Genomic DNA, 26,140 nt, shown 5'->3' on the forward strand with positions numbered 1-26,140 from the left:
TACGCACACACCGCTAACCACCCCTAAATATGTTACCCAGCCACCCTCATGAGTGATAATCAATTGAGTGAACCGCACATCTTCTATCCATTCCAGAATCAATGTTTATCGACTCACCTTCGTTTGTGATCGCATACCGCAGCACAGGTAAATCGAGTAATCACCTAAGTACGTCTCCTGATAAGAAATTCTACAATACGTCGATTGGCCGAACCCCCAAAAGATTTTCCATTCGCTTTTCATAGAGTATCTGAGTATCTTCTCATAACGGCGTACTGTATTGAAATAGTGCTAGTTCCAGTCGACATTCGTACGCGTCGCATAGTAGTAGATTCATCCAAAAGCCCAGAAAAAGAGTCCGGCTCAAGTCGAGTCTTCTTCCTCAGATTTTCCCAATATACTATATAGATTTTAACACACTATGTGCCGATATCACGCTGCTCTGGTCGAAGTGAAATCAGTCTTTAGACGGTACTTGGGGTGTTCAGACGCTAAACTGAAACATTTCCACCACACAACAGAACGAGAAGTGTGCTGGCCGTACGAACGCGGTTCACATTCAATACGAAACATCTTTTAAAACGTGTCGAACTCAGTTCAGATAAAAGAAGTATTAGATAGTCGACTTTTGTAACAGTTCTATGTGTCCGTGACAAGATAAACACCATTCGAAAAGGATACAAGAAGTTTTTATGGCATTTTAACTTAAAACCAAGTGCATTACAGTTTTTATCAGTTTTTCCGGAAAATTTATTTGAAAAAAAATATTATTTTCTGAAAAATTATTGAAAAATGCGAATAGTGCCCAAAGTACGGATAGTTCAAGATTTTCCAAGCTACATTGCAACCGACGGCCCAGAATTTTCACAATTCGAATCCTTGGTTACGTGATCTTTGTCTTGTGCCGTCTATGTTTGCGGAAAATTTATGAAAATTTTGGGAAAATCTACTGAATTTGAATATTCATTGTCGAAAATTATTTTATTTATTATTTGAATAAAATAAATGTGTCGAGATATGAAATAAAAGGTTAAAGTGCGGGCCTTAATATACAATTGTGTAAAGAGATCCTTTTTCGGGAAAGTTGAAGCGGTTCCAGCTCCGGAGTTTTTGGATACCGAAAAGGAAAGTGCTGAAAAAGGAATAAATTTATACCAAAAGTGCATGGCGCTAAAATATCGCAGTTTACATAGGAATAAAATGAAAGACGAGTTTTAATGAATGCATCAGCTAAGTCTGTTTATTATTATTGTGAGTATTTTCTTTTATTGTTTTTAGATGGTAGTTTTTGTTTTAATGTTTGTTTTGGAATTGTGAATATGTCTACAAGTTTGGAACACTTTCGTTCTTTTTTTAAAAACCTTGAGTAGATTTTACTTTATTAAAGGTAAATATAAATTAAAAAAAAAATATTTAAAAGAAATAAATTAAATCTTTTTAAGAGTTTAATAAATTTAAGCAAATTTTTCTTGTGGTTTTTCCGTTGATAATTTTCTTTAATGGTCGTCTGGGGAAATAAAAGATTTAGTATTCCACTTACACTAGAACCAATTAGACTTTATTTTACAATTAAACGATGCACAATTACTGATTACTGCTAGATATCTGGCAGCTTATTATGTTCTTCTAGTTTTCTTATAAATTGATTTCAACTTATCAGAAAGTTCCCATATTTTATCGATATTTGTTGTGTTTTTTTAATCTTTGTTTTCAATGATGTACAAGTACATTTGGTTGACAACATGTGGACGTTTTTTCTAATAATTTTGTTTTGATAAAGAATCTACTATACTACGACCTTCACTGGTCGTAAAAGCCGATTTTATGGTTATAGTCAGTATCAAGCATTGTTTTCTTTACTATTTCGTACTATCGTTTATTATTTTGAATTTCGGTACAAGTGCAGAGTACCTACTCGTGCTAGTCTGGACCCCTGGGCACGAGGTCGTAAACGTAAAATAATTTTGCTAATTGAACTCGTTATTCATATCTTATCGTGCTTTGGGGGATATGTTGTTGGCAGGCTTTGCACAGACGGAACGATCTGATTTTTGTTTATTTATCGATCAGTAGAATGATTACAATGTAATGTATAACATTTTTAATATAAATTTGTCTCCATATATCAGGGTATAAGTCAGGCCTTCTGGGTATTCTTTCCTGTTTGTCTGGTAATTGTCTCTTCCGTTTATTTCACGCTAAGGCAATTATTCAAATTATTAATAAAGTGCTCGTAATATGTTTTGACACTATAAAAATCGGAAACTCTTGACCGAAGGCTATTCATATTCATGCTTTTTGTACTGGTGCCGGCTGGAATGGACATCGGGTTAATGACTCTGCGAGTGAGGTGTCTATTTGCTGAGTACTGTTTACACTATACATTGATAGAGTTCAATTGATAGTGAGGAGTATTTTTTTCTAGCCTGGTGAGTTTCACAAATCACAATGAGTTGATATTTCCTTGAAATCATATTTATAATATGATACTTTAATGGCGACTATTCAAGAACCTACCTAGCATGTGTTGTTCATAAAATTATATTGTCCCCGTGCAGTGGATTTTGAGACTCATTGGATAGAATCGTTTATCAATTGAATACAATTGCATAATTGCGGTGAAATAATAAAATTGCAACCAATCAAGTTGAAAAGTGATAATATATCGGTAACGATGAGTTTTCGGAAAGAAAAAAGTGATTTGGCTCCATTTCTATGAAATTTGATCAGCCGTCGGGAAAATGATGCAAGGAAACAAGAATCGTGATCATTGTTTCTTAACATTTTCCCCCTTAAATATTAATAAAGAAAATGTGGAAACAAAATTATTATCTGGCATCTGTTTTGTGACCGCAATGAATTATTAGGTACATAAATCAACTTTCACTCAAAGTGGATTTAATTTATTTATGATTAGGCGTAGTTTCTCTACAATTCAAACAATAATTTTTAATGGCTGCACTTTGTGAATTTTTAACTTGAAATTGCAGAGCTTCCAGCCACGATAGGTGCGGTGGAGCTAATTATAAATTAATTTAACTCAATTTGAGTGAAAATGAACTGATTTTGATATTCGCTTTAACCAATTATATTATATATGCCTAGGAGAATTTTTCAATAAATAATACAAACACGAGTTCGTCGCATTATTGATTAAAGTGAAGTGGTTCATAGACTACCACCTCCGTTGGTCTTTAAAGTGAAGTGCCTCACCCTTGATGAAATAATTCCCAAATTATATTCTTATAAAATTCATGTAGTGCCCTTTTTTCTTTTGCTACATGAAAGTAAACTAACGACAGTCTAAAATACTATTTCTGATGAATTTGCAAAGTAGAATAAAAGCTAACCCATTATTTCTTGCTTTTTGGATGCCCAATCCAATTAAATAATAAAAAATTCACTACAGCCTAGAGCAGACACAATTATTTGTTCATTCTATATATGTATATCAATACTTTGATCTGACAATAAGTCAGATGCTTCCTTTTTCAGCGCGTTTTGCGATTGCAAAGATTTATAAAATACGCTGAAGGAGGCTCTATTTTGCCCTCGAAATCTCAGTGTATGCAGAATAATAGCGTCTACTTCTTATTTATGAAGGAAGAAAATATTTTATTTCCAAAATCGAGCAAACAAGAAGTTCAAAAAATTGCATATTTAGCAATATCTTTTCTTTTAAAATTTTTCTCAATACATTTTATTGTGAAGATTTCAGATTCTTCCAACTCATGCCTTGTGAAATTTAATTATTTTCATTTGTTATACGTTGACCATAATCTAATATTCAGGATATGTTGAGTTCTCTGATTGCCAAAATTTCCCAAGGGCAACTAACTGAACAATTATATTTTCCCTTCCTCCCTTTAGATTTGCATATCTAAAGGTATTCTATTTAATTTTTTAAAAGAAGTTTTATTTGTATAAAGTAATTACATTTATTTAAAATAATCATAAATTCATAATCGAATCAAACCAGAGGTTTTCTTTTTTTAGACTGCTTTCTCTTTACAAAAATTACTTTTTCAAACAACAGAAAGAATTTCCCACGTTAGTTGGGGCTACGTATCGTTGGGGCGTAAAATCGACTCCAAGAATCTGACATCTTCACGCAATACTACCGAATTCTATTGCATACTTAAGCAGATAAAAAAAAGTGAAGAAATATACTAAACATCAATTTAACTTCTCTACCTTCAGCGTGGTCAAATATCTCACTTAAATTAGATAAGTTAACAATGAATCAAATTTCAAGTCAATCAGCCGAATATGAACTCCCATTTCTCTAAGAATTGTAATTATTGTCTACAAATTGTCTAGAAATCTATATTTAAATCTTTTCGAAATTCAACGCTCTTCTTACGTTTTGCAAACGTGAACCTAAAATAAAGTGATAATGATCCAATGAATGCACATATTGCATTACTATTGCAGTATCTAAAGTGATGAAATTGCAATTTTTCCTGTTTTACCTATATAACTCATACGACACCACAAAAATTAATTGCATGGTTTCGAAACTACCTAGATTTATTACATCAGATCTTTAGATACTTTTCGTTTTGATTTTCGACAGATTTTTAGATACTTCTTAATTTTAAATTTTAACCAAACAAATTATAAGAGGCTTTACAATACATTTTTTATTTTGAATGCGATTTTTTATTTTTCAATTTTTGCCTCAATCTGGAGCCTTTTTTAAATGGAAATTGCATCGAATGAAACTTTATGGAAATATAAAAACAACGAATTTGGTAGTACATCCGGAGGTTTATTTATTAAATAAATATATATTAAATTAAATAATTGAAAATGTAAGTTGACAAATTTAATATAAGTCAATGGTGAAATGCGGGATCGGTAGATTAATTTGCAAATAGTAAAAATATATATTCACCTGAATTTTAAACTTGGTATTCAAGCAACAGAATAGGTGATTCTAGGTGGTTTTAGAATATTTTCGTTAATAATAGGAAATAAATAGATAAATCAATTTTCACTTAAGACGCTTTGGTTTGGTTTTTTGGGTGATTAGCTCTAGTATCTCTAGGGTGGGTAAAGAAAATTTGTATTTTAAAGTTTTCAACAGCTAGCTTTGACGATTTCATTGAATTTGCTCAACTTTTAATCATCGTAGGACCATTGTAACTGCCCGTAAATCATTTTAACTCAACTTGAGTGAAAGTCGACATACCTATATATTCTCTATAACCACCGATTTTTTCAATGATTTCTTTTGACTGCCTGGTTTTTTGTGATTAAAATATTTTCATCTGAAAATCTATCTAAAATCCAAACCGTTTCCTTTACTAACCATTTTTTATCTTTATTTTTGTTTAAATTAAAATCAGAGCACTGATGAAGGCGACAAATAGTTGGTGAAATAGGCATATTTGCAAAATAAAAAAATTTTGTTAAAGAAATGGTTCCAATTTTTTATTTGTAGTTACAAAACTTTGCCAAAATGCTCTAAACGCAAGTTTTCGTCAATGAAAATATTTTTAATCAGCAAAGGTTTTTATTTAATTACTGTTTAGGTATGAATGTCACCCTATTCCTCACATAGGAATGGAACTTCTGAACTCCTGAATTGGGATCGGTATATTGGATAAAAGTATTTTGTATTGAGAAACATTGCTTCAAGTGATTTATCACCTTGGATGCTAATATATTCTTTGACTCAAATTATTTTTTGTTGACGAATGAAGGGAAGGGAAGCCTTGATAATGCCGAAGGAACTCAGTGAAGATAAATATTTTTCTTTTGGCCTAAGCTCACATTACTTTGTGGGAAATACAAGATGAGATTCACCACCTTTATTTAAAAAAAAATCTAATGGTAATTCTTTACTCTTGTCCAACAAGGCACAGTGAAAAGAAAGATTCCCTGATACCACAGTTAAAAAGACCATTTGATCAGTATTTAACAAGCTTCAAATCCTACTACAATCTGATATATGTATCGATTGGGTACTCCCAATTTTTCCACGGCTTCCAGAATTGCGGAATTAAGTTTTTTTTATATAATTTTCAATCAGTTTTGACGTGGTTGAAGAAATATCCGAGCGATTACTTAACAGTGCTTCTTGCTTGCTCTTCACTTTTAGAATTATCTGCGTGAATATGATCCTTGGTATAGCCCCCATCAAGAAAAGTCTGATCAAAGTAAAATGATGCAATAAATAAATAAAATAAATTGTTCTATGGGGATTTGAATAGCCATGGCGGAAGGAGAAAAAACCTTCTTATCCAGAAAGGGAAGTGATTTTTCGAGACATACCATAACCTGAATTCAATCACAAAGTACTTCCTTGTTGATATTGTCAAAAACATGGGTGGGATCAAAAAACTATTCATAACCACATGTAACCACAAGAGCAAAAAAAGGGCCAAACAACCATCAAGTGGCGCTTGTCAACCATAAAAGCGAAGCTATCGTTTGCGTAGAGAATAGGTAAAAGCGGACGGCACGGGTTCGCCCCAACCCAAAAACAGTTCCACAGAAGTGGTCATTGTCATGTGTCACATATTGCTATCTTAGCCATCGACAGCAAACGAGACAAAGACCAAAGAAGAGGAAGAATACGACGAAATGAGCCCTAAATCTCAAGACAACTGAAATTGACGACCGAATTGTTAGTAAGACTAGACACGAAAACGAAAAAAAAAACATCTCCGGATTCGTAGGGAAACATTCCATGCCCGAAATGAGAATAGTACACGACCGTTATAAAATCAGTCTAATTGTGTGGATGAAAGTGTGAACCCAATTTGTAGTAAGCTCAGACCTAAAGGGGCCTAATAGCACCAAAACGAAATCTGCAGCTAATATTGAATATAGGATGGAAGCAATTGCAAACAAGAGCAGAATTTGCTGGTATTAACTATTAATATTCAAAAAATAAAGTATATACTTATAAAATACATCCCCTTGTCTATCTTGTCCAGTCGCCCAGAAACTCCACCCCTATGCGCCACTCAATCCTCCTATCTATTGAGCCGACCTTAACTTTTTCACTGCCCAAAAACATTTTACTTTTACCTTTTTAGTTTTATTTTACACTCAGTAAGTTTGTTCAAGAGAAGAGAGAGAACTAACTGTTGACCTCAAGTAGGATCATTTCCTTCGGCCAACTGAGGCCAGCTATTCACATAAAGTCATTTTGCATGCAACTTTGATCCAATTAAAGCTCCTGAATAGCAGCCATCTATTCCTATTCCACATCCTGGTCACCCATATAGTTCGCCATATTGCCAGCAATAGCACAAAACGTCAACGAATATTTTTTCACGTGACGCTGGGAATTCGTGGACTTAGGGAAGTAATAAACTGCGTGGATCCAGCAAGTTATCGATTCCAAAAGGAAATGAAGGAATCGGAAGTTTCAGGTGAAGACAATTAGAAATATTCTGCGTGAGGACAAAAGTAGGAGAACAAATAAATAAACGCTGTAGGAAACCAAAGAAAACCTAAGGAACCTGCGAGCAGTGGGACAAATGGGCGCTTCAAATTCAAGAATTGTGTTCGAGTTCGTAAATAACCATAATTATCTCTGAATTAACCTGCATTGAAATGGCGTACCTAAATTGCATTACAGCCCACCAGCTTAGGTTTCTTTCCTCTTCTTGTTGTACGCATGTCTAGTAGAGATGGATATCGTAAAGTCGATTAAATTCATTAAATCACCAAACTGTAGCGGTGAAATGTCCCATTATTATTTTTAAAGATAAAATTCGTCTTCTGAAGATGGTCTCCCATTTTCAGCTGACTGAAACAAGTGTCAATTGTAAGAAATCGTAAAGCCTGACATTTTTTGAAAGTGTCAATTCATTTGAAACTTTTGCCAGTGGCGTCTTTTTAATCAATTCTACATACATATGTATGTATATCCACTCATTGATAACTTGAAGTGTCAACATAAACTCAAATTATGACTCTCTTTTCTGTCTAGACAGGGAACAAATTCTCTGAATAAATATAATTATTCATTTGTTTATTTTGTATAATAGAATTACTAACAAGGTAGTTGGATTTGAATTTAAAATGTAAAATAAAATATCCGCAAATACTTCAAATATGAAAATGAAACCGAAAGAGCTTTTCATGAGGGCTTAACCTTTAAGTTGCCTAGTTAAGAACGGTGGACTTTTCACCAAACTTTCCAGTTTTGGCACTTGCGTCACGGGAAGGTTTACTTGATGTTGACAGCCTATTAGCGCTTCGTAAACTGGAAGAAGTACTTCCGAAAAGTAGAAAATAAGGAGTTGGTTTATTCTAGAGGACTATTTTGGTGAGATTCAAGTTTTCTGTGAAGAATATGTATTTAAACATCCACCCGCAATGAACATCCCGTTTACAACAATGGGAGTTGATATACTTTGGTGAAAGTGTATTTACCCCTTACCCCTATTTTCCAACTAATGTTTACGTTAACTAAAGTTTCTTAACCTAAAGTAAATAGAAACTTTTCCTTATTATCTCTATTGAAAAGGGAAAAAGTTTACATCCCTCTCATACGCATAAAAGGTACGTGCTGTTGGCATCGTAGAGCGTTTTCGTTAAATGCATGTTTAAAGACACGTAGCTCCTTTACCTCTATTAAATCCTATTGTGCTAAATTTAATTGTTGCCTAATATATTGCAATTGATTGGCAGGAAGTGAACACACTTTGTTAGCGTTTGATATTTCATAAAACTCCCCCCACTCCGGAGTAAAGGAACCCGGTGCACGAGATTCAATTTCGTCAAATGGAAATTTACGGGCCTCACCGTTTATTCTGCTATCAGTCATTCTGAGTACTTAAAAAAAGATACAATTTCCAAGAAGTCAGACACGCCAATCAATTGATTGTGAACAAAGTGCACGACGAAATCACTAGACAACCTCATGTTTTCAGAATCTCCAGACGGCGCTTCTGTAAAGAAAACATAACTCCATTTGCATTTTTTTGCACTTTTCCAGTGAATCTCATCACGTACTCATACTTTACACATAAACTGGTTAAAGTTCTACTAACAAATTGCACCAATTCAATTTCAATTGTATGCTTTATAGATAATTAATAAGTATTTTTTGTTTCTTGGAAATCGTTCAAAAATCGAAATTTTTTTTGGTATTATCTTATCTATGGCGGAAAGTTGCAATTTGTTTTAGGTTTGTAGCTACTTATTACATGGTTTCCCTATGGTTATAAGGAATTCCAGTCTAGTTAGATATGTAATCTGATTTTGCCTAGGTTTTTTGTTCTTTTGATATTTTATTCAGATTAATTCGGTGGTATTTTATCAGAAATTGGTTGAAAGGGATGAATTAAAATAAATAATTTCATTATTTTTTACTAAGTAGTGATAATCTGATCATTGAAAAGGGTTTTGAAAATTGAAGTTAGTAGGAGGGAAGGGCTCTAAAATCTTTGGTTTGAAGGGGAGTGTTAGTTAAGGGTGTTTTCTGGTGCCTTTGTGGTGGTCCTGTCACTGTAGGCTAACACGCACACAACACAAACTTCAATAATAATCAGTCCGAAAAATAGTCTTATCAATGAAAAGTTAACAGTGACAAAAAAAGTAATTACTATATGTGCACCCCCGCAGGGGTGATCAGGAGGCGCCACATCGCTTTTATATTATGCTTTCCATTTCGTTACTCGTGATTCTAAACATTTCGAAATCAATAACACTCCACAATATATCTTCATTGCTTTCCCCTTTTTACCCTCAGACATTGTAAGATATTTTCTCTAAAATTTAAACATGTCTGGGAGACAACTGAAAATGAGAAAAAAAAAGCATTTGAAATGATATACGTACATTCAACATCAGATAACGTATCTATTTAAGAAGGTATGCATGCTCAAAATAGGATTTTAATTTTGAAAATGTTTTGAAATCGACTTTTTTTCCATGTTTCACTACATTGAAAAGATATTGATTTAATCTTGATAAAATAAAATGAAAAATCATTTTCAATTTTCTTGTGGACTATTTTTTATAGATTTTGGTTTTGGTCTATACTAGTAGAAAGATACACACGTATTCGGTGGGGTTTAATTTAAAATTTGGAATGGGTACTGGACAATAAGCACTAGTGACGCTAATTTTATTTTGGATGGAATTTTAGATATTTTATTTCGTCAATGGAATAAATGCAAACAGAAATGGATTCAAATTGCTTTTGATGGAAGTATGGTGTCGGGCGAAACACATGTGATCGGGCGGATTGAATGCTGACTTGTCAGATTTCTCAGATAAATTAGATTTAAATAAATAGCATTGGCTTTTGAATGACAAGTATGATATATGTAGATATAACACAAGAATGACACATTTTGGATCAAAACATGCCACCCATGGATTGATAATGTAACTGATTTTGGTGATATCTATATTGTTGAAACTTAATTAATGCCTTTGAGATTGACGATCAACTCCTTCAGCAGATATCATTGCCAAGTTTTTGACAGAAATGAAATATGATTTTGAGAAAGTTAAGTTCACTTACTACCTCTTTCCGAAGATGGAACCTTCTCCCAAGCCTGCGTTGTGCAATAAATGTTTCTCAAGAGCAGCGAGAAGTGACGAGTTTGCTGAACCGCAGAGGAAGACACGCTTTGATTAAGAAAGCTTTTAAAGGATGGTCATTATTTCCGCTTGAGACTTTTTCTAACCGAATGCAATCCAAAAATTGGAGATCCTCAGAACTGAGAATTATGTGCCTAAAGTATACTAGGCAGGCGAAAATTCGGAGAGACAATCGCAACACCAAATTCATTGAACCCAAAAAAATAGCAAAGTGACTTCTGGTGTAGGTAAACAGGTTTGGCTTAAAAGCTGGCAAATCTGAAGTAAAACGCAGAGGAGAAATCATCGACAGACGAAGCCGGAAGGCACAAGACAACGAAACCCTAGTGCCATTTGGTGCCGAATGATTGTTCTCCGGCGTGATTATGAATGAAATTTGAAAAGGGTTTTGGGTACCTATAAAGCTCTGCCAAACTTTACAAAAAGCTGACATTTTTGGGGCATTTCCAGAAAGTAGGTACAATGGAGCTCTCGATTCCCCTCTCCCCGTAGGGAATTGTTTTCGATATTTTGACAACATTGTCATATAGCCTGACTTCAAAGCAAAGCCAATTTCAAGGTTCATACATTTTGATCCAGGAGTGCCTCTTAAAACAATGTTGATCCAATCCCCCACCAAGTGCGAAATACGCGTCATTTGCTATTTCATTGTGAAGGTATAAACTCCAGTGATGTCGCGAAGGCCGTACTTTTGTGCATGGTGATCAGAGGAGCGGAAGACTGTCTATTGAGAATGCAATTCCTAATCATCGCAGGTTGCCGTTGGATGAGCTTTCTGCGACATTTTCACTTCACATTTTTGCTGAACAAAAAAATAACAAAAAACTCCTTGATATTGGAAAGAGAAAACAACTGACAGAGCAACAGAACCTGAATCGAATTAAGACCTTAAAGAGTTTTGATTTTAGGAACGCTACGAACCCGAAGGCGATGATTTTCTAAACTACGTTGTTACTGGAGATGAAGCTTGATTTGCCCACTACACGACTGGCACTAAAAGATAATCTCAACAGTGACGTCACGTCTTTCGACTCCCACTAAAAAATTCAAAATCACAATTTCAATCAAAAAATTATAGAGGCTTAATTTTGATTGAATATCAGGCTCAGGATGAAGCCGTCAATACGGTAGCATTCTGTGTGATTCTAAACCAGACCAGGGTGTCTCAGCTGGGGTTTTTACCGCCCTCATCTCCTGGCTGATTATTGGCCCGTTTGACAACATCACTGAAATTTAGCTCTGAACAGTTAATTGCACGTCATTTTTGCTGTTCCAAAGTACCACCTAGACGTTCACTACCCTAAGCACTCCTTAAGGTCCTTCGTCAATAAACTTTTGTAGTCAAATAAGTGATGATGTCGACCACAATTCCTTGGATGGTGTAGATACAAAAACTCAAATAAAAATGTCCAAAAACTCTACTGCTGGTCAGTGTGAGAGCTGTGGAGTGATTGTTTCCGGGATAGTTCTGCATATACTTGATGATGATAGCTTTGGAAATTAACAAACTGAAAGATCCCAGGTTCAATCCTCAGAGAGAACTTGCTTTGGACGCAACTCTCACCAATTGTGCATACTGAGCAAGTCCGAAATATGTTTTGTAAGTCCATCAGCAAAGAAGGTCCTGCTGGTTTAACGTGAAAGAATCTCATTTTTGATAGCTGTGCCCCCTTTCGGACACAGATTGATTTGGGTACTACAATCGCAGCTTAAAAGAGAATGACAAATCGATACTGTTTTACACTGAGCTGATACGATAACTGCGGTAGATAGTTGTAGAAATTAAGGGGTATGGCTCAATTATAACTCCATGTTTTGAACCTACAATAAGCTCAATCTGTGATTTGGACGTAATTATAAAGACACTCTGATATCGGGCCAACCACAACTAACTGGACCTAACCATTCTAATCATCTAATCATTCAGTGTCGGAAAATTAATCCTATATGTAAATATACTCCACAGATCACTGGGCACAGGAATAACTAGGTAAAACAATTTTCACTCAAAATGAGTGAAATTTCACTACGATTACTTGCACCTCCGCTACGAAGTGAAAAAATATTGCGAATCGATTTCATTAAATCTCCCTTTTGGGAATTTTAGGTTCTAAGCCTTTCGACTCATGATAGGGTGGGTAAAGTTAATTCTAAGCAACTTAAAGTAATGTTGAGTGGAAATCATCAAGATCGATCACCGAATGAACAATAACTAAATTTACCGAGTCGGTTTGGAGAGGAGAGAGGAGGATACCATTAATCGACTCCAGACATGATACACTTTCACTCTCAATTCTATTGTTAAAAGAAAAGCTCTATAGCGTTTTGTCTACCCCACTTATTTACACTATATTTCAAAATCGACGTAACAAACGAATAAATACCGTGAATTTGTAAATAACAAAGCAAAAATCAGAACAAGGTCAATAGAACCTTACATTCTAAAATATTGTCATGTACTCGTAACTTTTAGTCTACTAAAAACTATTGATAGGAAAAATCATTACAGTCTTGCGGTTTCGCCTCTTTTTTTCCACATCGGATTTTCCTGAACATTGTATAGAAAGTCTGTAATACTACATTGTTGTAAAACACGGTTATTTGGATGTTGATAACGATTCTCTTACAATATTGATAAATTGCGCTTTGATTTCGAAATTCAGTTGTAATCGAACAATTGTAATGAATCGTATCAGCACAGAACGCAGGGTATGATTGATTTTTTCGGCAGCTTTGAGCCATTGTGTACGTTTTATTTTAAACAAATTGTCGTCGCTAGCTCGCGTCGTTTTAAATATATTGGTTTGATTGAAAGTAGATAATAGAATGAATTGCATTTTGATGTAACGCTAAATAGCATGCACTTCATTTTTGGGACAAAGACAAGCATTGAATATTATAAATTTTGATGCATGCTCCAATGGCATCGAGGTTTACTTATGACTTACTTTATTCATACTCGTTACCATAGATATGAATGACACTCAAATTGCGCTTCCGTTTGGGTGATCAAAGGTCATAAGAGTAAAATCCTGAACAGGAAGACAAACACAATGACACGAGTTCGCATGACCTAGAACGATAAATTTTAAATTTATCGTGCATTCGCAGAGCGGAATATTGTTTCTGGTGAAAGGACCTCGGCGCTTAATTAGTAATTGATCCCTATTAAGCTATTGTTTGGTGCGCTATCTGTCCCCTCAAGTAAGGTGATTAAACACGAGTTTGCAAAGGTTTCATTTAAAGTGAATGGAAACTTATAGAATTTGTCTTCGGTTTAGGTAAAGGATTCACTAAGAAAACGGGTTCAAAGGATAGACTATGTGTTTATCTTTATAGGAAGTAGGGGCGTCTGTGTCTTCTTTGCCCTTTTATTTTACATTTATGATGTCTGACAATTCTAACCAGGAGAGTATTCTTTTGGGCTTCAAACAAAGTCCCTTTAGCCCCCTCCTTTATCCTAATGACTGCGTAAGTGACATGGCTCCTAATTGAAATATTGAAGGAGATGATTTGGTCCCTGCTCGTCTTTCGATAAGCAAACATGTTGGTTTTCGAGCAAATATACCACTTTCATCTCTTCCCCCTAAATTTTCACAATTCCATCTTTCATCTCCACTAAACATCTAAATAACTGACTGCAACTCCACACCTAACAATCTAATCTTCTCACGATCCATTGGCCAATTATTAAAATTATCCAACATTAAAAACAATAATAATGATCATCATCCCCGCCTACATTCACACCACTTTTCATTTATTCAGTTACTATAACTGCCCCATTCATTTAAAACATTTATCAAACACCGAAATTGATCGTTAAAATAAAATTTGAAAGCCCCCAAAATTACAAACAGTCGAGAATGATGTTAATTTACATTAATTCCATCGAGTTAAGGAGTCACGAGCCATTTCTTTTGATGCAATAGTTCCGAAGTGAGACCTTAAGATACTTTGGATGGGCCCTCGTTCATTTAACAAGCCCCCGATTAAGTACTGAGACTTAGGTACTAATTTTTCATTTCCCAGATATATTAGTTGGGATGAGAGAAACTTGGGGGTTATAAAACATCTTTATAGATGCTACTAATTCCTTAATATGATGTGTGGTGTGGTATGCATATGAGAGGTTCCAAACTACAAATATGGACCCCCACAAAAAAAATCCATTTGAAAATGGGATGCTTGTGATAATGATCACCGCCTCATTCGACTCGTACCCCTCAATTAATTTACTGAAAACAATTTTTCGGTTCATTTTTCATTTTTAATAGACAATTAGATTGTGAGATAGTGTGGTAATGGTCAGGGTAATGGATAACATTCAAATTAAGTATTCAAGGAGGAGCATCCAGTCTGAGGCAAGGGTGGAGATGCAGATTGAGACAACTGGCGTGATGCATCTGAAGACAAATACTAATCTGGCATTATAATAAAAGAAAAGCGTCCCATTAAAGCAGTAATAATTCGCTTCTATTTGGCTTAGTATTTTAAAATGTGTCTTGAGTGATTCCGATCTGTCTCAGCAGGGATCCCTTGGTTCCAATGAAATTTGGAAGACAATGGTCCTAGACAACTTTTCTGGCAAATAGTTGTCCTAAAACTGGAGCTTAATTTAAACTCCTGAACTATTAGCTCATCCGCTGGCTCGACTAAATCTAATTTTTTATGTATGTATCTTTTATTGTATGTTAAAAACGCTAAATTTTCTTCGTATCTTTTTCATTACAGGTGGTGATTTCGGGCGCATTATGCGAAGATGCTGTTGTTCTAATGGCGGAATGTCCAAGAACCAAATTGTTAAATATGGATCCCAAAGGAAAAGTACATTTATCACCAGAAGGTCCTCCAACGCGTAAGTAGTTTTAATAATTAATAATAATTTTTGATAAAGTAAGTTAGCTCTTAAGATCTTGTATTTCGACCTCAGTCCAAAAAGAGCAATGACCAGTGCTAATCCATACCACCTACATAGTGTGATTCATCATTGGCCTCTAGTGCCTTGTGTCTTTTTATTCTTACCTCTTTGGCGTCCTTCCTGTTTTCTTTTGCTATTAATTGGGCACCAGTGAGAGATCTGCCCCAGTATATTTCCTTGCCATGGGACCGAAAACGCTACCTTCCCTTATGGTACCCCAGCATTGATTCGGCTAGGGAATTTTATGGCCTATGGGTTTTTAGATTGGATCTTGGACCTTTTTCTTGGATCATGACCATAATAAGATCGAGAACAGGATCCTTTTTAGGACCGATGTGGTCTCGCAAGAACTTTGATAATGCGTCAAGCTTGAAACGAATCTCTTGAGGTAATTCCTCTTTCATTGATTTTTGATTCCATTAAAACAACGGGTTAATAAAAAATGGACTCTTTTGGCATCACTTCTCGACCAGTTGCTCCCCACAATCGAATTTTTAAGTCAAGCAGAGTGGCCTATTTAGTTTCTTCACCGCTCTTTAAAAGGAGTAATTTGAAAACCGAAAAGAAGAAGAAGAAGAAGAAGAAAATTTTCCAGAAAACATTTTAGATACTATTACATCGCCAGCAGTTTTAACAGGGCCATCAAAATGTCCTTTGAAGGCCATTTGACAACTAAACTTTCTGGAGGATCCAATATTTCTTCGTGAGAATTCATCTATGCACCGTTCCAGCAAGGAGAAGTCTTAGACCAATAGTGATGGAGCCGAACAAATTTTATGACATTTACTGAAAATCGTTAGCTTTTTTGAGAAAATTTCCGCTAGTTTCTTGTGACAATAGATCTACACAATTACCGGGACGCGGGGCATGACAAATACTCAACCCATCATTCACAATTATTCTGTGCTAACAGAACTCTTTCTATTGGTTGATTGCGAGGCGTCTTCATATTCCTACAACTTAAAAAATTTATTAGATTTTTAAGGTTCATGCTTAACGAAATTGCCAATAAAATCATTACGTAGACTGGCAACCAGGGGCCTAGGGTAAAATTATGCCGGGCCTCTCTCCAATTTCAAAATCCATCTGATCCTATTCTCAGATTGCCTGAAAAAAATCCGCATTTTTGGGGTTCCAAACCCCCCCCCCTAAATTTTTCTTTTCTGAAATCTGAATGTGTTTATTATTGAGCAGATGCGTTTGAAAATTACGGGCGTTTATCAACAGCATCCTAGTCTTAAAAAAAGATTTAAAAGATCTATATAGGTTGACTTTCCACTCATTCAGAAGCCTTCCACTCATTATAGCGGGAATAGATTTTAGTTTCCCCGGTAGTCATCGGAGTCGGGCTTACTCTTACCTCGTTTAAAAATTCATTCTTTGTAATGTGTCCTAACAAGGCCTCTACTCTGCATTTTAAAATTGACCTCCCAGAGAACGTAGCTTGTCTATCAAATCAAGTAAATCTATTCCGCTAAGCAATTGTTTGCTATGGACTAAAGGTAGGAAATACGGGCGCACGGGAAAAATTATGCGGCCAAGCCCTCTAAAGTGAAAAATCAACCTCATTTTCTTAGTCCCTCTATTCTGGTGTATGAGAGAACGCCCGAGTCCTGAGTAATCACCTCCGTTCTCTCCACCCCTTTTAACGGGTCTGTTTGGAGAAAATTTTTTCTATTTTTAGTTCTTAATTTTTGGAGGGGTTGTTAAACTTCCTTCCTGGGACGACGAGACAGCACCGATTTATGTTTTCTAGAACCAGCAAATGTGTGACACTTATTTCGACGTTGCCAATCGAGGATACGATGTCCTTCGAAATTTGCAGAATTATCTGATGTAGATATATTGGCAGAAGTTTAATGCAGTATCCTGTGGGGCTGATGAAAAAACATTAAGTCGCGATACGGTAGCACCAAAAGCATCTATTTTCAAATTAGATTACTTAGCAATATTTATATGTGTTCCTCGTGATATTTACTACCTTTATCCCTTTCCACCAAAAATTTAAGTCAATTTGAAAGCCTCTGAGATGCCGAAATCGATTTCAGAAAACAGTGCGGGACTCAAACTTTCTCCCTGAGGAACGCCACCACTTTATGACATAAGACCAACAAAACTCTTGAAACATTAGACATTTGATCTAAATCATGGGTGTTCAGTATCTCTCTCAGGTCCGCCATATAAGAATGTCCAAACCACACACAAGTTCATCATATCCGACCAAAGAAAAAGAAAAAATAGTGAAAACCCAACAATATCTCGTTATTACAAAATAATCAAACAGAATCAGTGGGAAATTCAAATAAGTTGTCCCCACCAGACGAAAAATTCATGGCAGCAATTCATTCTTCTTGGGGGCTTCAACCGTGAGTTGCAGAGGAGCCACCCCAGCCACAACTAACAGGGCCTGGGTGCCGATGCCGCCGCCGCCGCCACCAGTGATATCTATTTTTTTTAGACATACGGTCAAATCAATAAATACATATTGAAGTCTTAGCGTCAAGTCTACCGCACTATCACGCCACAATCGGACATTTAACATAAAAAGAAGGAGAATAACTTCCAAGACTAAATAAAGACTAGAGAGAAGTCATGTTTACATTTTCTATTATCATATCTACACTTTTTTTCTCGTTGGTAATTTACCTTTAATGGTCAACCATTTGCTTTGATTCTTGTATTTTTGATTTTTGTGTTGACGATTCTCCTCAGTTTTGGATTTTTCATTTGTCGGTCAACCTTTTTTTTTTCGGGGTTTCTGGAGAACGGAGGTGTGTGAATGTGGACACTCAATAAATCATAATGATCATTAGAACTGATATTCGCAGGCCAGCAGTTTCAAAAAATATTTGTTCTGCATACAAGCGCAGTGTTATATTCAAGGATTTTGACGGAAGTAACTTATTTGACACCACGGAGAAACTCAAATTAGAGTTTTGATAAGAAAACCTATCCAAACCTCGCTGAACTAACATTAAAGCTAGCCACCAGTCAACGAGATCCGATATACGGTGAAGAGATGCCTTATGAAAAATTTCATTAAAAACGCAGCATACTCTTCATTACATCCAAATATTGCTAAAAAGACATTTTTTATCAATAAAAATAATTTAGCCCTCAACAAATTTGTTAAAAATCGCAACAGTTACACCAAATTTCTCAAATTCATTAGGCACACGGCTTTTGATACTTTTACGATGAATCGATGTTGGCAGATATCTACTTCTAATTCGTATTTCGTCAAAAAAAATAAACTGCTAAAATGCTGAGTAGTTCCGCCACATACTTCGATATTATGTAGAAATTCTAAAAACTTCGAGGATTCAATTGGATCAAACACTTGACTGGTTCCTTTCAGGGCTCATCGTCTTAAATAAAAATCTTGAAAAACTGAGCCCTACTTATGCCTTTAATCATATTTATTCTCCTAAATTGCGAAAATACTAAACTGGCATTCGATGCCGAAAATCCTTTTACAACAAATTTGCCCCAGTCAAAAGAGTGAGGTCCCACGATATAAAGTCCTGAATCATACTATATACCAAGCTCTCAAATGCTTCATATCGACTAAAGAATTAAAAACTATAATCGAACCCCGCCTTAATGATAGGTTGAACAACACATAAAATGAAGATGTTAGGACATCTTTCCTGCTCTTCAACTAAGTTCTTAATCCACCTCTTAATCCACCGCAACATTCAGGGAAAAGGAATATAGACTGGAACAAATTAGAGAGTTAATGGATCGATTGATAATGAGCTTGAAATGTGGGTGGTCAGCTATGCTGCTAAGGACTGAGTCAGACTTTACAAGGATATATGGGTCTAATCTTGGAGGTTCGAGATCAATGATGAATTGTAATGAATGAATGAATGATGAATTTTACTATCAAATGTCCGAACTGATAGTTTATGTATGCCTAATTCTTCCACAATGATCAATAATTGTATATTTTTTTAAGATTGCATTATCAAATGGAAAATGTTCAATTTACAAACTGTCCACTTCTGCCAAGGATTCCTTTTCAAACCATTAACGACTCACTTTATTCAGGATGTAGGCTTTCTTCTCGGTCCGGACACTGGAAACATCTATTATTCACAATTTTCATGGGCAATAAAATTCGACTTTCACTGAATCTATTATTCCACTTTACCTCTACCTCACACCAGATGGTTCACCCTAAACCAGAGCCCATAAACCCTCTCACATAAGTCAAGTAAATTAATATAATTGTTCAAAATGAGCACCTCCGACACCTTTGCTTTCTGCTATTTTCCGCTTCTCTAAAGAAAAATTTTCCGCTCTCTAGAGAGTTCATACAATATCTTCAATACCAATTCACTAGTGCTGAGTGGGCTTTCCTTTTTTTCGGCCCGAGAGGACGATCTTTCACCAAAGAAACAGGTGTGAAAATTTTATTACCTACTTAAGATATCCGTAGTTATGCCTAGTTGAACCGACTAATCTCTGAAAGTTGCATATTTGCTCGTCCGGCTCGGAAAAAAGGGCTATGCATATGGGTCGAGCGGAAAGGAAAGGTGGAAAGTACTCATACAAAATCATTTAGTTAACAACTGACTTATTATGATTATTACTGCAGTATCGGAGAGTGTATCTTTTTCTCCTGATGAACCTATACAGGAAAGGTGGATATGCGTCCATAAGTGACTTCATATGACGGTAGGCAAATTTATGTTCAAAAGGTGCAATAAAAATGTTGGATAATACAGGTAAGACCCTGGCAAGGTGGTCTCTCGATAGTTGGTTTAAGATATGATTTACGAGTAGAACCTACAAAGTTTACTGGGTGTGTGGAAATTGCGTGGAATTTGAACAATGACGGAAAAAGGAAAGATCTTAGAACTAAATCAGGATTAGGGAAATAGTTGTTTGGGTGTTGTATCTTAATAAGTTGTATTGTAGTTTTGTTCAAACAAACGTGTTGGAAAGAAAGCAGAGAAAGTATTAGTCCGGCAGTTGCTGGGCCATTTAAATATTTTTATCGAAGGATAATTTTGGTGAATGAAATTCTCTATAAATGTTTTTCAATCCTCATGTGCCAGTCAGTCTATCTGGCCACCTTTTTGATGGTTGATAATAGAACGACGAGTTCCTTGCACGTCATTTAAATATCAACTGGAGAGCGATTTTGATATCACTTGACTTTTGACAGAATCTCCTGTCCTTTAAGCCACGTATTCTCGATATTTTTTTTCAATTATTGTGTTACGGGGAATTTTGTATCCACATCCAATAGATGGGAAACTGCACGATCGGGGTATTTCACCCTTCATTTTTGGTACTTAAACTCTTGGTTATGGGCAAAATCCACTGATATTTTTTTAGAAAATGAACTTCAGTCTCACCCCAAACAAACATAATTCTTCAGGTCCTGCTTTTTTGGCACCGGAGCAAGGTGACGGCAAGCACGGCAACAACTGGAACACAGATGGTTCACTTATTGTTAATTCAAAATTAACTCAATATTTTTTCAATTTTTCAGTTTGACCAAAAACTATTCAGGACCGGGTCTCAACTGAACTTAGCAGGGTTTTTTCCTCCAATCTAATAGACGGAACCCTAAGTCAGTAAATTAATGTGAAAACTCTTCAGCTGGAATAATCAAAAAACATCTTGGAACGGTTTTATATTGTCTGTCTAATGACAAAATCAGTACCTAATATCACTTATCCCTGCCAATGTCTTGGATTGAGGGCTCAATTACTAACAGAATGGAAAAAAGGCTGACCTTTAACTGGATTTTTGAACGAATTTTTAGGCATGTCCTTTCCTCGTAACGGTACCACACGGGTTTATGTTTACTTTGAGGCTGAATTTCAATTAATATTTCCTGCACTGCAGTTTGATTAATTCGGTATCGTCCTGAGAAGAGACAACTCACAGACGCCGTCTGACCTCTTGCCTAAGCTTTCCGAAGCCGATCTAGTTATTTACTTTTGTAATTGATCCACCTAATGTCAGACCGGGCCCATTGAACAAAAACTTTCTCCTTTTTTTCTGGTCCATGAACCCCTCTTTTTGGACAAACACGCAAAGTTAAAAAAGACAAATGACTATGGGTTCGTCCAGAGCCAGAATTTCTTTGCGGTTTTTAAGTTGAATTTAATTCGTACCTATGGCATGTTGGCGAATTTATATAAGCAATCTTACAATTCCCTTGGACCATTTCGATTACGCTGCTCCCAGGGCAGAGGTGAGGCAGGGTCTGATGAGCTCCTTCCGCCCTGAATGAAACCATTGTCGTCCGTGTTTTGAACTTTACCCTAAAAAGACGGGCCCATGGAGGGAAGTTTCTCTCCAATTGGTCCGGTCCGCCATTAAATAAATCGAGAACCTAGTAACCTCTCAATTCCAAAAATAAATAATTTGATTAAGTCTGCTTTGAAGCAACCGGTATTTCTGTTCCAAATTCAGATAACTCGACGCATTGCTCCAATTTTTGATAGTAATAGTTGAGTTGGATAGGGATCTTTACCTCAATTTAGCGACCTCTTCTATACAAAATTCATTTAAACCGCTGGAGCCAACGTGTTTGTTGTAAAAAACTTCTGCCTTCGTGAACAAAGGAAGTGAAAGGGAAGGGGAGGGAAGGGATCTGAGATGACTATTCAAATACAAGTATAGGGTTATACATACAACTCTCCGAACAATTGGCGAATTTTGACTGTTTAGGTTAGCTAGTACCTAAATGCAAATCCAATCCCATCCAAAGAGAGACGTATCGGCTCGTTGGGACTTCATTCCCTCACACATCATTGACGATAATCATGAGTCTTAAAGCGAGTTCCTCTGAACTTGTTGGGTTTGCATGTCATGAGAACTCGCCATCATTCACCAACATCGCAGTAAAATTTAATGTGCTTTATATATAAACGGGTTGAAAAACTAATCAACAGAATATTCGTAAATCTTGCAACGGCAATGAAAGAATTCTTATCCGATAATTCTTTCTGCCTTAGCTTATAGAGTCCTCAACCTTCCTTTCCAGGTCATGTCCTTTGCGAAATCTCATATCTCCCTTTTTACAGTTTAGCTGAAAGTTAGGAGGAAGGAAGACTCCACAAATTGAATATAATTTATTTCGGCCACACATTGTATTGCTTCTGTTCTCTCTTTTGTGGAGTATAGGACATATAGGACAGTCTCTTCGGAATTATTATCTTCCCTCTCCCCTCTCATTGCACTTAATACTGTGATAGTTTTTTGCTGGACGTAAATGAATGATTTCTTGCCCCTTCTTTCACTACTACATTTTTTCAGACCTACTTTTGTTTGCAACTGATTGCCTCTTCTATTCCCAATGGATGTTTTCACGGTATTCCCCCATCCGCCAGTTCAATTGTTTGCGGTTGTTTGATTACTACTGCTGAAAGAGCAACGGTTCGGCGTCTAAACTGTGTAGCTACGTTTTGGCCAAATCCTTGGGATTGCATAATTTAAATTGGTAAATTATTTGTAACACCAGCAAGAATGATATTCCAAGTTAGCACTCTTTGGTAAAATATTTCAAAATACATTTTCCTTTTATGTTTTTTGTGGAATAATATATGATACTGAAATGATATTTCCACTTTTCTGAAGGTGAGGCATAATAGGACTCAATTCGCAGCAACATTACTTCTATCAACACTGAACCCGCCTTTTGCGAAGCTCGACGCACTTTATTTTCAAATTTCATGTCCCAACTCCTTATGTCAGTTCGCTCATTGCAGACTGCTGCAACCACCCCCTTTCACTCTTGTCCGGAATCATCCATTAGTTGTGTTGAAACTGAACATCCAGTTGGCCATAATGCCAACAATAGCATTGAAACAGTGCAACCGAAGTAAAATGCTAAGAAATATTTTTTCTTCTGGTTTAAAACTATCAAGAGCTCAACTCAAGATTCAGATTGATATCTTACCTGAAAGATTTCTTTAATACTTTAATTAATCTCAGCACTCATAACGATGATGATTACATTAGTTTTGTAATTATTAGAAGGATTTTTCTTTTTGAATTTCCTTTGTCGCATTCATAATTGCAAAATCATGCACCCCAAATAAAGAAAAAATAGCGGAAAACCCTCCTCATAAAAAACGAAAAAATGATAACTCATTCCACCTAATTAGATAGTTACATTAAAATATCCGCAGAGATTAGGTTATCTATGATACTTCTCATGTATTGAAGTTAATGAAACATTCAAACCGAAACAACACTAAAATGGGAATCATTTCAAACCGAAAATGCCTGCATTCCATTGATAAATGATAATACAATAAATTAATCATAGATAACCTCAAAGATTAGCGCCTACGCGACATACGTTCATCGTAACGAAGTATCTTGAGATACTTTTAAGCCTCAAAGCGAAACAAAAGCTAAGCCATAAATTTTATATTATTGTATTTTTTTCATTTTGTCGTAAAAATCTTAAAACAGCCTCTGTTTTTGTAGAAAAATATCAAGTAAATATGAAGGAAAAATGAAAGAGCAAATTAGATACAAAAATGCAAGGTCAATCCCGGAGGTACTGGACTTTTCAATGTGTGTCCACAAATACTCCGTATGTCATGTCGCTAAAAATTTTAAAAACAAACAATAAATCAATTAGACAGAATCAGGTGTGGACGTTTGCTTTTATTTTTAGTTATTTCAACATTCCCTTATTATTAGCTTGTTATATGAATTCCTGAAAGCTTGATCAGATACTTTTTTTAAAATATCCAAAAAAAAAGAAAACATAAAAAGCGCTTGTTCCGAGTATTTGAGTTTTATGTTTTACGGAATTTTAATTGGGAGCAAATATGAAAAAAATGTTTATAATCAAGTCTCATTCTCCCCTGATAAAATATTTCCTTCAATAAATTAATCATTTTGTGGACATTGTTGCAATAGTTTTGACGTCTGTTAGTAACGAATTGTGTTTCTTTTTTGTGATAAGGTAGGCAAGTGCTACTTACTGAATGAGTGATTTAAATCAGTGAAGTACATTCAGTTATTTTTTACTTTATCAGCTTATTGTTATCTGAAGATTTATTTTGTTGCGGGGAGTACTCTGAGACTGGTGGATTGCAAATCTTTCTCTAATTAAACTATGCGATCTAGAGATGATTTGTATCAGAAAGAAGAAAAAACCTAGATTAAAAATTTAAAACTAGTTAATAGCGCAAATTGGTAAGTCCTTAAATAGCCAGCGCGGAGTGAACATTGTACTCTCTCTTTTCTTATTTGACAGTCAATCTAATTTTGTTAAAGTGTCCTTACTCCGGACGTTCAAGGAAACTCCAACCGCGCCCTTCACCCCCGCCTCTGAATTTCCCATTTATCGTTGTTGAAATTTTCTAATTCACAGTAGAGCCTTGAAAACACAAAACACCGTACCCAAATATTTTCAAATGCAATGTCACGTTACACTCGTTATTGAAAGCCATTATCAGTCGACTTTGACCACAACACCGCACTCAATAATAACAAGCATCCACACCCGATTATGCAACCCTTGCAATCTCAATTACTCTACAAAAATTGCAGGTTCAAAATCCACACTATCATCTTGAAAACGACTCATCGCAACAGCTGTTTGCAACTTTTTATGAATAACAGAGAGCTAACAGAAATACACCCTCCCCATCCTGCTCAAAAGATACTTTCAAAAAATTCTACAGCGAAGACATCTTAAAAGTTCAAATCAAACAATCTGAAGTGCATCGTCCACAGCTCCTTCTCTAATTAATTAATACAAACCAAATAGGAAAATCTATTTTTGAATTAAGATCATCATGAATATCATTTCTGAAAGTCATGCTTGAAGTACTTTCATTGGTGAAAAGACCCAGCCTCCTAGCGCTGATAATTGATTTGAATTCATCTTTCGAAAGACCCCCAAACGCAACGTTCTATCACAATATTTTGATTCGATTCAAAGCATTCCATGAAATGCAAAAATCTAACCAGTTTGTGATGTCAAAGATCGACAAATACCACCGTAAACAAAATACTCAATTATAAAGTAGTAATCACACACTTAATTGGATACTTCAGTAGTTGGGGTGCCTCTCAAATATAAAAATATCTATTATTGAACAAAAGTATCTTATTCACATTCTTCCTTCAATCAGTCTTAGTAGCAGATATTCTCGATGCATGTATAGATGTATTCTATGACCTCCGACGATTCTCAAGTGATCGAGATAATACAACACACAATACACCGTGTTTATCGATAGACTCATAAATCTATCAAAGTTATGATCAGGCACTAGGCGTTTAGAGAGGCGATTATTTTGAGGATCATAGCCGACAATTCCGTTTAAGTAGTATTTAGACGAGACCTTTTCATCACTCCTATCGTGCTCTCATGATGCAAGCGTTCGAACTTTAGTCAAAACCCGGCATATTTTTTTCTTTAATTCAAAAAGATCTTAACCCTGATCTTTTTGGTCTTTTTTTCTTCGTTTCATTTTATCGATATCAAGTTTGTATCTTTTATTTCAAGTGCTTTGTTACCTGATGCAAGAGGCAAGTGAGTGTAGTGATAAGGCCTTGTAAATGCAACCTGTGATCAGAGCGGTCAGTCTTAAGAAGTTTTTCTCTTGAGATAAGATCGTGTGCGATCAGGAGATTTCGATTGGT

At 35.6% G+C, this 26,140-nt stretch overlaps 1 protein-coding gene across 6 annotated transcripts in view; it reads left to right on the top strand.

The window, feature by feature from the left end:
* The window catches only part of LOC119654675 (GATA zinc finger domain-containing protein 14), a 356,908-nt gene that overhangs the window by 289,786 nt on the left and 40,982 nt on the right, over positions 1–26,140 (top strand). For 5 of the 6 annotated variants that reach the window (XM_038060172.1, XM_038060173.1, XM_038060174.1 and 2 more), the window contains one exon: positions 15,313–15,436. In XM_038060172.1, coding sequence (XP_037916100.1) covers positions 15,313–15,436 — 124 coding nt within the window. Of the gene's footprint in view, positions 1–267; positions 1,252–15,312; positions 15,437–26,140 lie in introns of those variants that run through there. The other variant, XM_038060177.1, reaches the window with a different exon arrangement.

This window comes from Hermetia illucens, chromosome 4 (genome assembly GCF_905115235.1).
Source record: "Hermetia illucens chromosome 4, iHerIll2.2.curated.20191125, whole genome shotgun sequence".
NCBI lineage: Eukaryota > Metazoa > Arthropoda > Insecta > Diptera > Stratiomyidae > Hermetia > Hermetia illucens.